The sequence below is a fragment of the Rhinoderma darwinii genome, chromosome 1 (assembly GCF_050947455.1).
Source record: "Rhinoderma darwinii isolate aRhiDar2 chromosome 1, aRhiDar2.hap1, whole genome shotgun sequence".
NCBI lineage: Eukaryota > Metazoa > Chordata > Amphibia > Anura > Rhinodermatidae > Rhinoderma > Rhinoderma darwinii.
The window spans coordinates 159,228,796-159,241,408 of record NC_134687.1 but is presented as its reverse complement, the minus strand read 5'-3'; the positions used below and the strand labels follow the sequence as shown (position 1 = coordinate 159,241,408).

General features: G+C 42.7%; 1 protein-coding gene across 1 annotated transcript in view; it reads right to left on the bottom strand.

Moving 5' to 3' along the window:
* Positions 1–12,613, bottom strand: part of PRDM5 (PR/SET domain 5) — a 275,353-nt gene that overhangs the window by 262,288 nt on the left and 452 nt on the right. Inside the window, exon 2 of the mRNA XM_075849722.1 lies at positions 2,017–2,100. Within this exon, the coding sequence (XP_075705837.1) occupies positions 2,017–2,100 (84 nt within the window). The remainder of the gene's footprint in view (positions 1–2,016; positions 2,101–12,613) is intronic.

Genomic DNA, 12,613 nt, shown 5'->3' with positions numbered 1-12,613 from the left:
CTCGCTGCCTGTAAATGTAGTTGATGACGTGCCGTACGTTTCTCAGCCAGAAGTGCTGGCTGAGCAAACACACGGAACGTCACAGAAAATGAAACATTTACTCTAGGTGCGGTTATGGAACTGCAGATCAGAACAGAGTAACGCTGCAACAAATAAACAGACATTATATTAGAAATTTACTTATATAAGTCGAGTTAAGTTAAAATATAAATAAAATTTATTCCTGGACAACGCCTTTAAAGTGTTACAATAACATCGGCACCCCGCAACGCAAATGCAGGAAGCCTATGGTTGCTATGGCAATCGGAGACCTAACAAAGGTACCTAAAATATAGTCTAATTAAAAGGAGGCCCTAAAATCCACTAGGTGTTACCTTTGCTTCTGAAGCCTGTGTTTCAGTCCACTGGAACACTAGGGCAACATATGAGATATTTCTAAAAACTGCAGAATCTGGGTAATAAATATTGAGTTTCATTTCTGTGGTAAAACCTACAGTGTTGCAGAAAAAAATGGATTAAAATGGATTTTGTAAAAAAATAACAATGATATAAATACATTTTACCTCCAATTTGCTTTAATTCCTGTGAAACACCTAAAGGGTTAAGAAACTTTCTAAGTGCTGATTTGCAAACCTTGAGCAGTTTTTAAAATTGGGTGATTTATGGGTTTCTGTAATATATAAGGCCCTTAAAGCTACTTCAGAACTGAACTGGTCCACAAAAAAAATAGGTTTTGGAAATTTTCTAGAAAATGTGAAATGAGAAAGAAAAATTTGGGAATTCAAGATGATGATAAAATTCCAGTCATTGACACAAGGCCTCAATCTAACACCAGGATTTATGAGCCACTACATGGACACACGTCACGTCCCCCATCAGACTGACTCCAGATGCCTTAACTCCTAAGTCCTCACCCCTATAACCTCCGTTTTATTGCCCCGGCTTATCTTAATGATATATCACCTCATGTACTAATTGTCTTTGTGTAACATCTAAATGTTGTGCTTTTTTCTAAGTCATTCATTTGTAAACTGCCTGAAGAAGGGGCCTCTGCGCTCTGAAAGCTTGCATATATAACTTTTATGGTTAGCCAATAAAGGTATCATACCTAGTATACTTTTGTCTTTTTTGACACAAAAGTATTTAACATTTCCTAGAAAATGTGAGAAATTGCTGAAGTTCTAAGCCTTCCTAGAAAAATAAAAATATGTTCAAAAACCAATGCCAACATAAAGTAGACATATGGGAAATGTTAACTAGTAACTATTTTGTGTGGTATTACTATCTGTTTTACAATCAGATACATTTAAATTTAGAAAAATGCAAGCTTTTGCACATTTTTGGTAAAATTTTGGTGTTTTTCGCAAATAAATACTGAATTTATTGATCAAAATTTTGCACTAACATAACGTACAATATGTCACGAGAAAACATTCTCCGAATTGCTTGGATAGGTAAAAGCATTCCCAAGTACACATCACATAAAATGACACGTCAGATCTGAAAAAATCAGTTGCGTCCACAAGGCCAAAACAGGCTGTGTCCTGAAGGGGATAAAGCCAATGCAGCGGGCGCTAGCTATGCATCAGCAAACAACGGTCTTGGAACCCCCCTTTCTCCCTATGGGTGCAGGTCCCAGAGCCGAGATGTCTCAACCTTTCAGGCATTTGTAGTATATCCTGTGGAATGCCATAAATTCATGACATCGGAAAACCCCTTTAATCAACTATCAGTAATAAAAGTCACCAAAGATAATTTCTTATAACCTTGATACATCAAACATGATTATCCCGCCTCGAGTAACCAGTGAGTCACCTCGGTAACCTTTGGCCACCTTCATAGTTGCAGATTTTGCATCAGTTTTTGTAAGCCAAAACCCAGAGTGGGTCCTAAACATAGAAGAGGTACAAATCCAATCTGGTTGGAAGAGTTTTCATGCTTTGATTTTGATATATTAACTAGATGTGTTCATCTTGAAATTACAAGATAGAGAATAAAACAGTCATGAGTTGTTACCTCCCACATTAATCTGTTATCCAGAATTTCATCTACTTCACTTGGGATTCGCTTTTCTCCAGCAAATGGTCCGAACTTCTCACCCTATTCACAAAGTAAAGAAGAGTTAATATGTTTTACAAAAACACAAACTGTCAGAAATAAATGTCACAATAAACATTTGCCTCTCATTGTTGGACTAGGATTGCAGTGTGACTGGGACCACTGCTTGAATGAAAAGTCCTCCTATGCCATAGTTCTGTTCTGGGTCATTATTGGGCACAACCATCAGCACTGTAAAGAGAAATCAATGCAATGACTTCCTGATCACACGTACACATGTAGGATGATGCAGAAAATGAAGCCACCTGTTTCTGCTCTGCCTCATTACATGTATATTACCAAGTGTGCATACACGAAGTACTCACGCTGTTAACATACATTTAGATATCATGAATCAGCCATTTTTTCTATGGTGAGTCACGTTGACATTACAGCACATGGAGGAACAGTAAGGGCATGTTCACACGGCAGCCTCCGTTACAGCTGAAATTACGGAGCTGTTTTCAGGAGAAAACAGCACCGTAATTTCAGCCGTAATGGCATGTTGCAGGCGCTTTTCGCTGCGTCCATTACGGACGTAATTGGAGATGTTTTTCCATGGAATCAATGGAAAACGGCTCCATTTACGTCTCAAGAAGTGACAGCCACTTCTTTGACGCGGGCGTCTTTTTTACGCGCCGTCATTTGACAGCGGTGCGTAAAAAAAATGACCGTCGGCACAGAACATCGTAAACCCCATTCTAATGAAAGGGCAGATGTTTGCCGACGCTTTTGAGCCGTATTTTCGGACATAATTCGAGGCTAAAACGCCAGAATTACGTCCGTAAATAGGTAGCAGAGTTACATGATGGGGATTTTTTTTACAGTTGTGTAACTCTGCTACCGGTCAATGGAAAAATCATCCACATGAACTCCCTTGTAGATCGCTCCACACACAGCCCCCCTGTACATACCGTCAGACACAGCCCCCCTGTAGATAGCTCCACACACAGCCCCCATGTAGATAGCTCCACACAAAGGCCCCCATGTAGATAGCTCCACTCACAGCCCCCCTGTAGATAGCTCCACACACAGCACCCCTGTAGATAGCTCCAGACACAGCCCCCCTGTAGATAGCTTCACACACAGCCCCCCTGCAGATAGCGCCACACACAGCCCCCCTTTTGTACATAGCAACACACAACCCCCTACCCCTAGTACATAGTGCCACACAATCCCCCTCCCCCTTGTACATAGTGCCACACAACCCCTCTCCCCCTTATACATAGTGTCACACAACCCCCCTCCCCGTTATACATACATACACAACCCCCCTCCAACTTATACATAGTGCCACACAACCCCCTTATGCTTTGTGCCACAATGCCGCCAGAGCGGAGAGCGGTAGAGGTAGACGGCCCTACTGCTGCCACTCTCCGCTCTGCTTTGATGTCACTCACCGTCAGAAGAAGGCAGGAGTCTTGCAGCGGCGTTTTCACTGGTGTCGATGCCGGCCCGGGAGTGGACAAGTCCAGTCACCTGACCTGTCACCTGACCTGGCCGCTGCAAGACTCCTGCCTTCTTCTGACGGTGAGTGACATCAAAGCAGAGCGGAGAGTGGCAGCAGTAGGGCCGGCTACCTCTACCGCTCTCCGCTCTGGCGGCATTGTGGCACAAAGTATAAGGGGGTTGTGTGGCACTATGTATAAGTTGGAGGGGGGTTGTGTATGTATGTATAAGTGGCAGGGGGGTTGTGTGGCACTATGTATAAGGGGGAGGGGGGTTGTGTGGCGCTATGTATAAGGGGGAGGGGGGTTGTGTGGCACTATGTACAAGGGGGAGGGGGTTGTGTGGCACTATGTACTAGTGGTAGGGGGTTGTGTGATGCTATGTACAAAAGGGGGGCTGTGTGTGGCGCTATCTGCAGGGGTGCTGTGTGTGGAGCTATCTACAGGGGGGGCTGTGTGTGGAGCTATCTACAGGGGGGGTTGTGTGTGGAGGTATCTACAGGGGGCTGTGTGTGGAGCTATCTACAGGGGGGGCTGTGTGTGGAGCTATCTACAGGGGGGGCTGTGTGTGGAGGTATCTACAGGGGGGCTGTGTGTGGAGCTATCTACAGGGGGGCTGTGTCTGACGCTATGTACAGGGGGGCTGTGTGTGGAGCGATCTACAAGGGAGTTCATGTGGATGATTTTTCCATTGACCGGTAGCAGAGTTACACAACTGGAAAAAAAATCCCCATCATGTAACTCTGCTACCTGTTAATTGAAAAGTCATCCACCACAGGGTCTCCCTCTTGACTTTCATTGTTCTCAGCCTTTAGGTTTGTCCTGCAGCTGCCGTGATGAGCAAATGTTATACTCAAAATAGGAAAAGTAACACAAAGACGATATAACCTGAAATAAAATATCTGTGATATCCAAACAGTCTAGAAATCCGCAGTGAGAATGTGCGCTTGTTATTTGAAGAAGGATCTGGCCGTGATTTGATGTGTTTATGCGGGGTATTGGGCGTGGTTAGGGGGCGTGGCTTAAAGTGTCCCTCTTTTCCAAATTCAAAAGTTGGGAGATATGCATATCTAAATAGAATTGTGGGATGATATGGTGGCATACAGAGTGTCTACGGCTCCATAGTACAAAGCTGTAGAGACTTTGTGTGCTGCTGTACAGGCATCCTTGCACATGACTCTGCTAAAAGGCACTTTGTTTTTTGACATAGATGTTTTATTATAAGTTATTGGTTGCCAAGACCCCAGTTGATAACTAGAATGAAGCGTCTGAGGTCTGATAATGTCTCTGCAAAGCGTCAATAAAGTCTGATGGGAGTCAAAGCGATACAGAGCTCTGTTGAGAACGACAAACACTTTTTCATTGTCTATACTCCCCTCCTATACTATCATCTAACTTTTCCTTTTAGTACATCAAAAAAATAATTTAGTTCACAAAAGGTGCACATTTACTTTAAAGAGGTAAAGCTATATTATTAAGTACATATTTCATTAGTTTTATTATTGTTTTCATCAGGGCCGGCCTTAGGTTGGATGGCGCCCTGTGCAGGATGCTCTATTGGTGCCCTCCAAAAATTAACCACATATATAGACACGCACATACTGGAACATATATACTATACATGTATATATGTTCACAGAACCAAACAAATATAGCGGCTTTGGCAGGCCAAAAGTATAGTCAGTGATTATGCAGTCAAAAAAGAAATCACAGAAAAAATTAGCTGATCAAAAAAATTACACGGTAAAACGTTACCCTTTATTAATAGATTGGGATAAAAAAGGGTAAATGATTATCCTTCCAAATAATGATGAAGAAAATAATAATAACGGTGAGGGGAGAGGTGTTTTTTCTTTTGTTCATTGAGTTGAGAGAACAAGAAAAACAACTGACCCTGGTATACCCTATCAGGTCACCCTTTCTAGTCGGAGTAACGCCCCTACTCAAAGGATGACTCCAACCTCCATCCTGTACCCTAGATACCCTACTAATGGCCTAGCCAATTCTTTATAGTGGATATCAAGTACAGTGGGACCTAGATAGGCAAATGCACAAATAGAAAAGCAAAAATGTTCAAAAACTTCAAACTGTGCAAAACAATGGGTAGGTACAAATGAATGAATAAAAAAAAAATATATTATACCCAGCAAAAAGATATACTCATACAAAAACATACCACAACCACCAAACAGAGGTTGTGAATGATGAAAGAAATCAGTATGTTAAGAGAGGTGACTGTGATTGACTTACAAAGATAGACATAATAAACTGTGTTCCAACGCGTTTGCCCTGAAAATTGTCAAGTTCATCAGGGAATAAAACTAGGAGTCAAAAAGAAATAGTCAAAAAACAAGATCAATACTTGTAAGAAATAATGCAACAGAGCTGCATTTAATAAGTCCTACTGGTTCAAGATTATCAGCAATGTACAACAGCAAATAAAACCAAAGCAGTGGCGTAACTACCGCGGTAGCAGCCGTAGCGGCTGCTATGGGGCCCGCGGCTTGAGGGGGCCCGTGCCACGCCCCCCCATATGCTTGGTGGCGCCGCTAGCAGCCAATATGGCTGCTACAGCGGTAGCGCCGCTACTATGGGGCCCGAGCCACCGAGCCTGCAACAAGTATGGGCCGGGCGACACAGGCCCTCTCATGCCTGTAGGCATCGCTAGCACCGGAGGGTGCCCCGGTGCTAGCAACAGCCAAATACATGCATTAGCGCTGAATGCCCGACTATTCAGTGCCTTACAATGACGCTGATTGGCTAGCGGCGTGATGACATAATCGCGCCGCTTCCATTGATGGGGCAAGTCATTCTGCCCTGCCAATCAGCGTCATTGGACGACGCTCGTTCAGCTCCTGCAGACCCGCTCAGAAGAGAGCATGTCTGCATCGCCAGCGAACAGCGTGGAAACGGGTTCATGTGAGTATGTAAAGTTTTTTGTTTTTTTTCCTCATAAAACTGTTAATGACATTATTTATAGTGGGGGCTATATCTACACGGGGGTCGTCTATATGTGGGCCACTATATACAGGGGGTGGGGTCTGTATGTGGGGACGTGGGGCACAATCTACAGGGGGGTCTATATGTGGGCCACTATATACAGGGGGGTTTATATGTGGGCCACTATATACAGGGGGGTTTATATGTGGGTCACTATCTACAGGGGGGGCCTATATGTGGGGATGTGGAGCACTATCTACAGGGTGGTCTATTTGTGGGGCACTATATACAGGGGGAGCTATATGTGAGACACTATACAGGGGTGGGCTATATGTAGAACACTATCTATAGGGGAGCTATTTTTTAGGGCACTTTCTATAGGGGTGGGCTATATATGGGACACTATATACAGGGGTGGGTTACCTGTGGGGCACTAGCAACAGGGTGGCTATATGTAGGGCACTGTCTACAGAGGTGGGCTATACGTGGAGCACTATCTATAGGGGAAGCTATATGTAGGGCAGCACGGTGGCTCTGTGGTTAGCACTATTGCCTTGCAGCTCTGGAGTCCATATGTGGGCACTGTCTACAGGGGCTTCTATGTAGGTCACTATCTACAGAGGCTCTATGGGGGTCACTATCTACAGGGGGCTATGGGGGCACTATCTACAGGAGGCACGGTGTGTGTGTGTGTGTGTGTGTGTGTGTGTGTGTGACACAGTGTATGGTACTATTATAATCAGGGACACAGTGGATGGCGCTTTATTATATTTAGAGTTGCTGAGAATTTTAACTTCGTTTATAGGTGCAGAAATGTTTTAAAAGTGAGAAGCTGAAGACATCTGAGCGGAAAACTGCAGAAATGGGTCATGGCTGGTAGAAATCCATCATAGAGGTCTGGACCGGAGGGAGAAGAAAAGATCTAGAATCTGAGACGTCACCGGTGAGTCACTTAATGTAACTGTTTATTCTGCCTCTAATCAGTAATGTAGTCACTGTATTATCTGCAGCAAGATGATTATGATATGATTTTTTTTGGTGAAACATCATCTCTTAGCATATCCTCACCATTGTTCGGGCCATGCTGGGAGATGTAGTTTTACGCTGTACAAACCTATACGGCAGGGGTTGCACTAAATTGGGCTGTATCTTCTGGTGTTGTATATATGTACTGAGCTCGGTTCTCATGCTGTATGTAAGTACTGAGCTTTGTTCTGGTGCTGTATATACGTATGAGATTGGTTTTGGTGCTGTGTATATATGTAATGAGTTTGGTTCTGGTGCTGTATATATGTACCGAGCTTGGTTCTGGGGATGTATTCATGTACTGAGGTTGTTCTGGTGCTGTATTTATGTACTGAGGTTGGATCTGGTGCTGTATTTATGTACTGAGCTTGGTTCTGGTGCTGTATATATGTATGGGCTTTGTTCTAGTGCTGTATTTATGCACTGAGCTTTGTTCTAGTGCTGTATATATGTACTGAGCTTTGTTCTGGTGCTGCATATATGTCAGAGCTTGGTTCTAGTGCTGTATTTATGTACTGAGCTTGGTTCAGGAGCTGTCTATATGTACTGAGCTTGGTTCTAGTGCTGTATTTATGTACTGAGGTTGATTCTGGTGCTGTATATATGTCAGAGCTTCGTTCTAGTGCTGTATTTATGTACTGAGGTTGGTTCTGGTGCGGTATATATGTTTTGAGATTGTCTCTCATGCCGTATATATGTATGAGCTTGGTTCTAGTGCTGTATTTATGTACTGAGGTTGGTTATGGTGTTTTATATATGTATTGAGATTGGCTCTCGTGCCGTATACATGTATGAGCTTGGTTCTAGTGCTGTATATATGTCAGAGCTTGGTTCTAGGGCTGTATTTATGTACTGAGCTTGGTTGTGGTACTGTATATATGTCAGAGCTTGGTTCTGGATCTGTAATTATATAGGATATATTTATAACAAAATTGCAGGGCAGATGGAATTGTTCTCAATTCATTGTATATTTAATGGGAACCTGTCAGGTAGTTTTAACCCTTTGAACCACCACCATGCGGTAATACATGACCTGACAATATTTCCAAACATTCTCTTGTATGTTTTTTTCAGATGCAGCAAAATTCTTAATTTCCACTTTTAAAATGGTGCACACTATATGATAATTACTAATTAGGGGGTCATGGGGCAGTGCCGCTATCCTGAAGAGTCACATAGTCCTGACTCCAAACCCACTTTTCCATGTTTGAATGACATCTCCCAGGCTGATACAACTTTCTCGGATGCGCCATTGCCTTGTGGCACTATACACAAGGGGGGGCTGTGTGGCACTATACACAAGCGGAGCTTTGTGGCACTATACACAAAGGGGAGCTGTGTGGCACTATACACAAGGGGGAGCTGTGTGGCACTATACACAAGGGGGAGCTGTGTGGCACTATACACAAGGGGGAGCTGTGTGGCACTATACACAAGGGGGAGCTGTGTGGCACTATACACAAGGGGGAGCTGTGTGGCACTATAGACAAGGGGGAGCTGTGTGGCACTATACACATGGGGGAACTGTATGGCACTATTTACAAGGGGGAGGGCTGTGGCTCTATCTACAGGGGGCTGAGTGTGGCACAATCTACAGGTGTCTGTGTGTGGCACTTTCTACTACGGGGGGGCTGTGCTGCACTTTCTACTAAGGGGGGGCTGTGTGGCACTATATACAGTGGGAGCTGTATAGCGCTGTATACAGTGGGGCCTTTATGGCGATATCTACATGGGGGCTGTATGGCACTATTTACAAGTGGGAGGTGGGGGCGCTATCTACAAATGGGGTGTGACACTGTCTATAGGCGGGGCTATATAGCACTGTCTACAGGGGGGCTATATGGCACATTCTACAGGGGGCACTATTTATAAGGGGGGCTGCTTGTGGCACCCAGTGGGGCCCCGGTCAAGAGTTTGCTTTGGGGCCCAGTCTTTCCTAGTTACGCCCCTGAACCAAAGTATCATGTGGGTTGAGGTGCTCACAACCCAGGTTACCATATGTAGTACAGAGAAGGAGAAGATAACACCATCAATTCACAGGGAAGCTCTCCAGGCTAGTTCTGTCCTTGAATCCCTCATTGCAGACCATGATGATAGTGCATGTGGTAGGCACTGGGTTGTGAGCACTTCAACCCACATGATACATTGGTTTTATTTGCTGTTGTACATTGCTGATAATCTTGAAAAAGTAGGACTTATTAAATGCAGTTCTGTTGCATTATTTCTTACAAGTATTGATCTTGTTTTTTGACTATTTATTTTTGACTCCTAGTTTTATTCCCTGATGAACCTGACAATTTTCAGAGGAAACGCGTTGGAACACAGTTTATTATGTCTATCTTTTTAAGTCAATCACAGTCACCTCTCAACATACTGATTTCTTTTTCATCATTCACAACCTCCGTTTGGTGGTTGTGGTATGTTTTTGTATGAGTATATCTTTTTGCTGGGTATAAATTTTTTTTTTTTTCTTTATTTGTTCCTTCCCGTTGTTTTGCACAGTTTGAAGTTTTTGCACATTTTTGCTTTTTCTATTTGTGCATTTGCCTCTCTAGGTCCCACTGTACCTGATATCCACTATAAAGAATTGGCTAGGCCATTAATAGGTTATCTAGGGTACAGGATGGAGGTTGGAGTCGTCCCTTGAGTAGGGGCCTTACTCCGACTAGGAAGGGTGACCTGATAGGGTATACCAGGGTCAGTTGTTTTTCTTGTTCTCTTAACTCAATGAACAAAAGAAAAAAAACCTCTCCCCTCACCCTTATTATTATTTTTTACATCTTTATTTGGAGGGATAATCATTTTTCCTTTTATATCCCAATTTATTAATTAAAGGTTACGTTTTACTATGTAATTTTTTGATCAGCTGATTTTTCTGTGATTTCTATACATACATAAAGCCAGATAATTAGACAAACAGGCAAATAAATATAGACGCATTCTGGAATATATATATATATATATATATATATATATATATATATATATAAAAACATACAGACATATATGCAGACACGCACAGGCACATAAACACACAGACAGGAACATCACAAAATACATAAAATGTACATATATAGACATACAGGCACATATATACAAGCACAAAGATACAACAATACAAACTTAGAGCAGAGGACAGAGCAGAAGCAGAGCCCAGTACATGCTGGGAGAGTGCAGCGCCATTTGTACTCGCACAGGTCGCACACCCCTATGGCCGGCCCTGGTTATTTTACTAAGAAAATTCAAATCAACAATGATCCAAACATTATGGGTAAGTCAATTTGCTTTACAAAAAAAAATATGCAAATTTGTGTGGCTGTCTCAATGACATATATGATAGCAACTTCATTGTGACCATGACCAATGAGATTGAGTTGTATGTTCTCCGAGTACTACCGTGGGATATGTTGGCACTACATTAGAACCTCAGTAATCCATTACGTCTGCATCTATAGTTCCTCAGTTGTTGCAATAATATTTTAATTGTCTAATACAAACACTTTCCTCATATATTTTCTGATAAAATGTGTTTCATGAGGGCTAATCTGGGCTTCAGGGAAAGTCACTGTTTTTCTCTTTTTGGGGCTGTGAGGCGTCATTCGTTGTTTTATCCCTACATGTTTAGATCTACAATTTTTTTTGTAGTGGGTGATATATCACTGTCCATAGAAATGCATTAGGCTAGTGCAACACACAGATTATTTATCTCTCTCCAAAAAAATTGCTGTGATATCGATGTCTACGGGAAAGCATTGATAAGATTGAAAATCTCTTCAAAGTCGGTCCAGACAAGTGTGTAGCTCTGAAATCCCAGCATGTAGCGATTATAAAAAAAAAATGCTAGCAAATCACTTGACTGGATCGATTTTGAAGAGATTTTCAATGAATTCCGTTGGACAGAAATTTATTGCAGCAATAGCACAGCGTTTTTTTTTTTTTTTTGTAGTGAGATAAATAGCCCTAGCCTCATGCATTCCTATGTACAGCGCTACCAAAAAAAAGTCCAGGTCTAGCCACAGCCTTATGCCAGTTGCACATGACCGATCTGCCACTCGGGCCATTTTTAACAGCATCTAAGTGGCACCTTATAGTCTTCACGGACCCATTCACTTCAGCGGGTGAATCGAGTCTGTGAAAACTGACCCGATTCTCCGATTCGTGGAGAGATAGAACATGTCCTATCTTTCCACGGATCACTGACAGGACTCGGCCGGCGCACACTGTCATCTATTGAAGTGGGAATTGATTTGTATGAGTTCTGTTGGTGTTTTTGACTGGCAAAGCTGGTTATAGACAACAGATTTTTCTTATAGAGAATTTTTGAGAGGAGCTGCCAACATCCTCTGTTTATCAGAACTTTCCCATTTCGTGGCACATATTTCCCTCTACCCATTGAGAAAATCATGAGTGAAACAGGCATGTTTTATTGTTGATTGGGGGTTTACATCTATCACATATATATGGCCAGCCAAAAAGGCCTCAGTGAGCGTCAGAACATGAGATATTTGTAGATAGCACACACTAGAAGTCTTTGGCCTCCTGGTCAGCAGTTAAAGCGTTTTCCCAGGGCTTAAACATTATTCGGTGAGGATCTGAACCCTGGAAGCCCATTGGTCAATCTAATTCACATAAATGGCACAAAGCTACATTACCAGGTGCAACAGCCCGTGCAAACAAGCCACTGTGGCCGTGTAAGCAATGAAAGGAACATGGCGCTCTCTAGTAGTGCCATAGAAAACTGGACCACGGTCACACCAAGAAAACCAAATATGGTTTGTATCTGCAGTTTAGTTCTGAGTGTTGTCGAGAATTTTGTAAAAGAGAAAGTTCTAGGAAAATGTTATTAGAACGGCTTCTATGAAAAAGGGCATCGTGGCACCACATTGAAATAACGCATTCATATTTTATTCACATGCAGATTTTAATATTGTTTTTTTCCCCTTTAACTTTAATGGGGAAAATGTCTTAAATGTGGAACAAACCCGCAACTGATAGGACATAGCGTCGTTTTGGAAAAAAAACGCAGCATGCACTCAAAACCTTGCATTGTTCTGTGATCGGGATCCGCTCCTAATCCCATTTACTACAATGTAATATCTGGC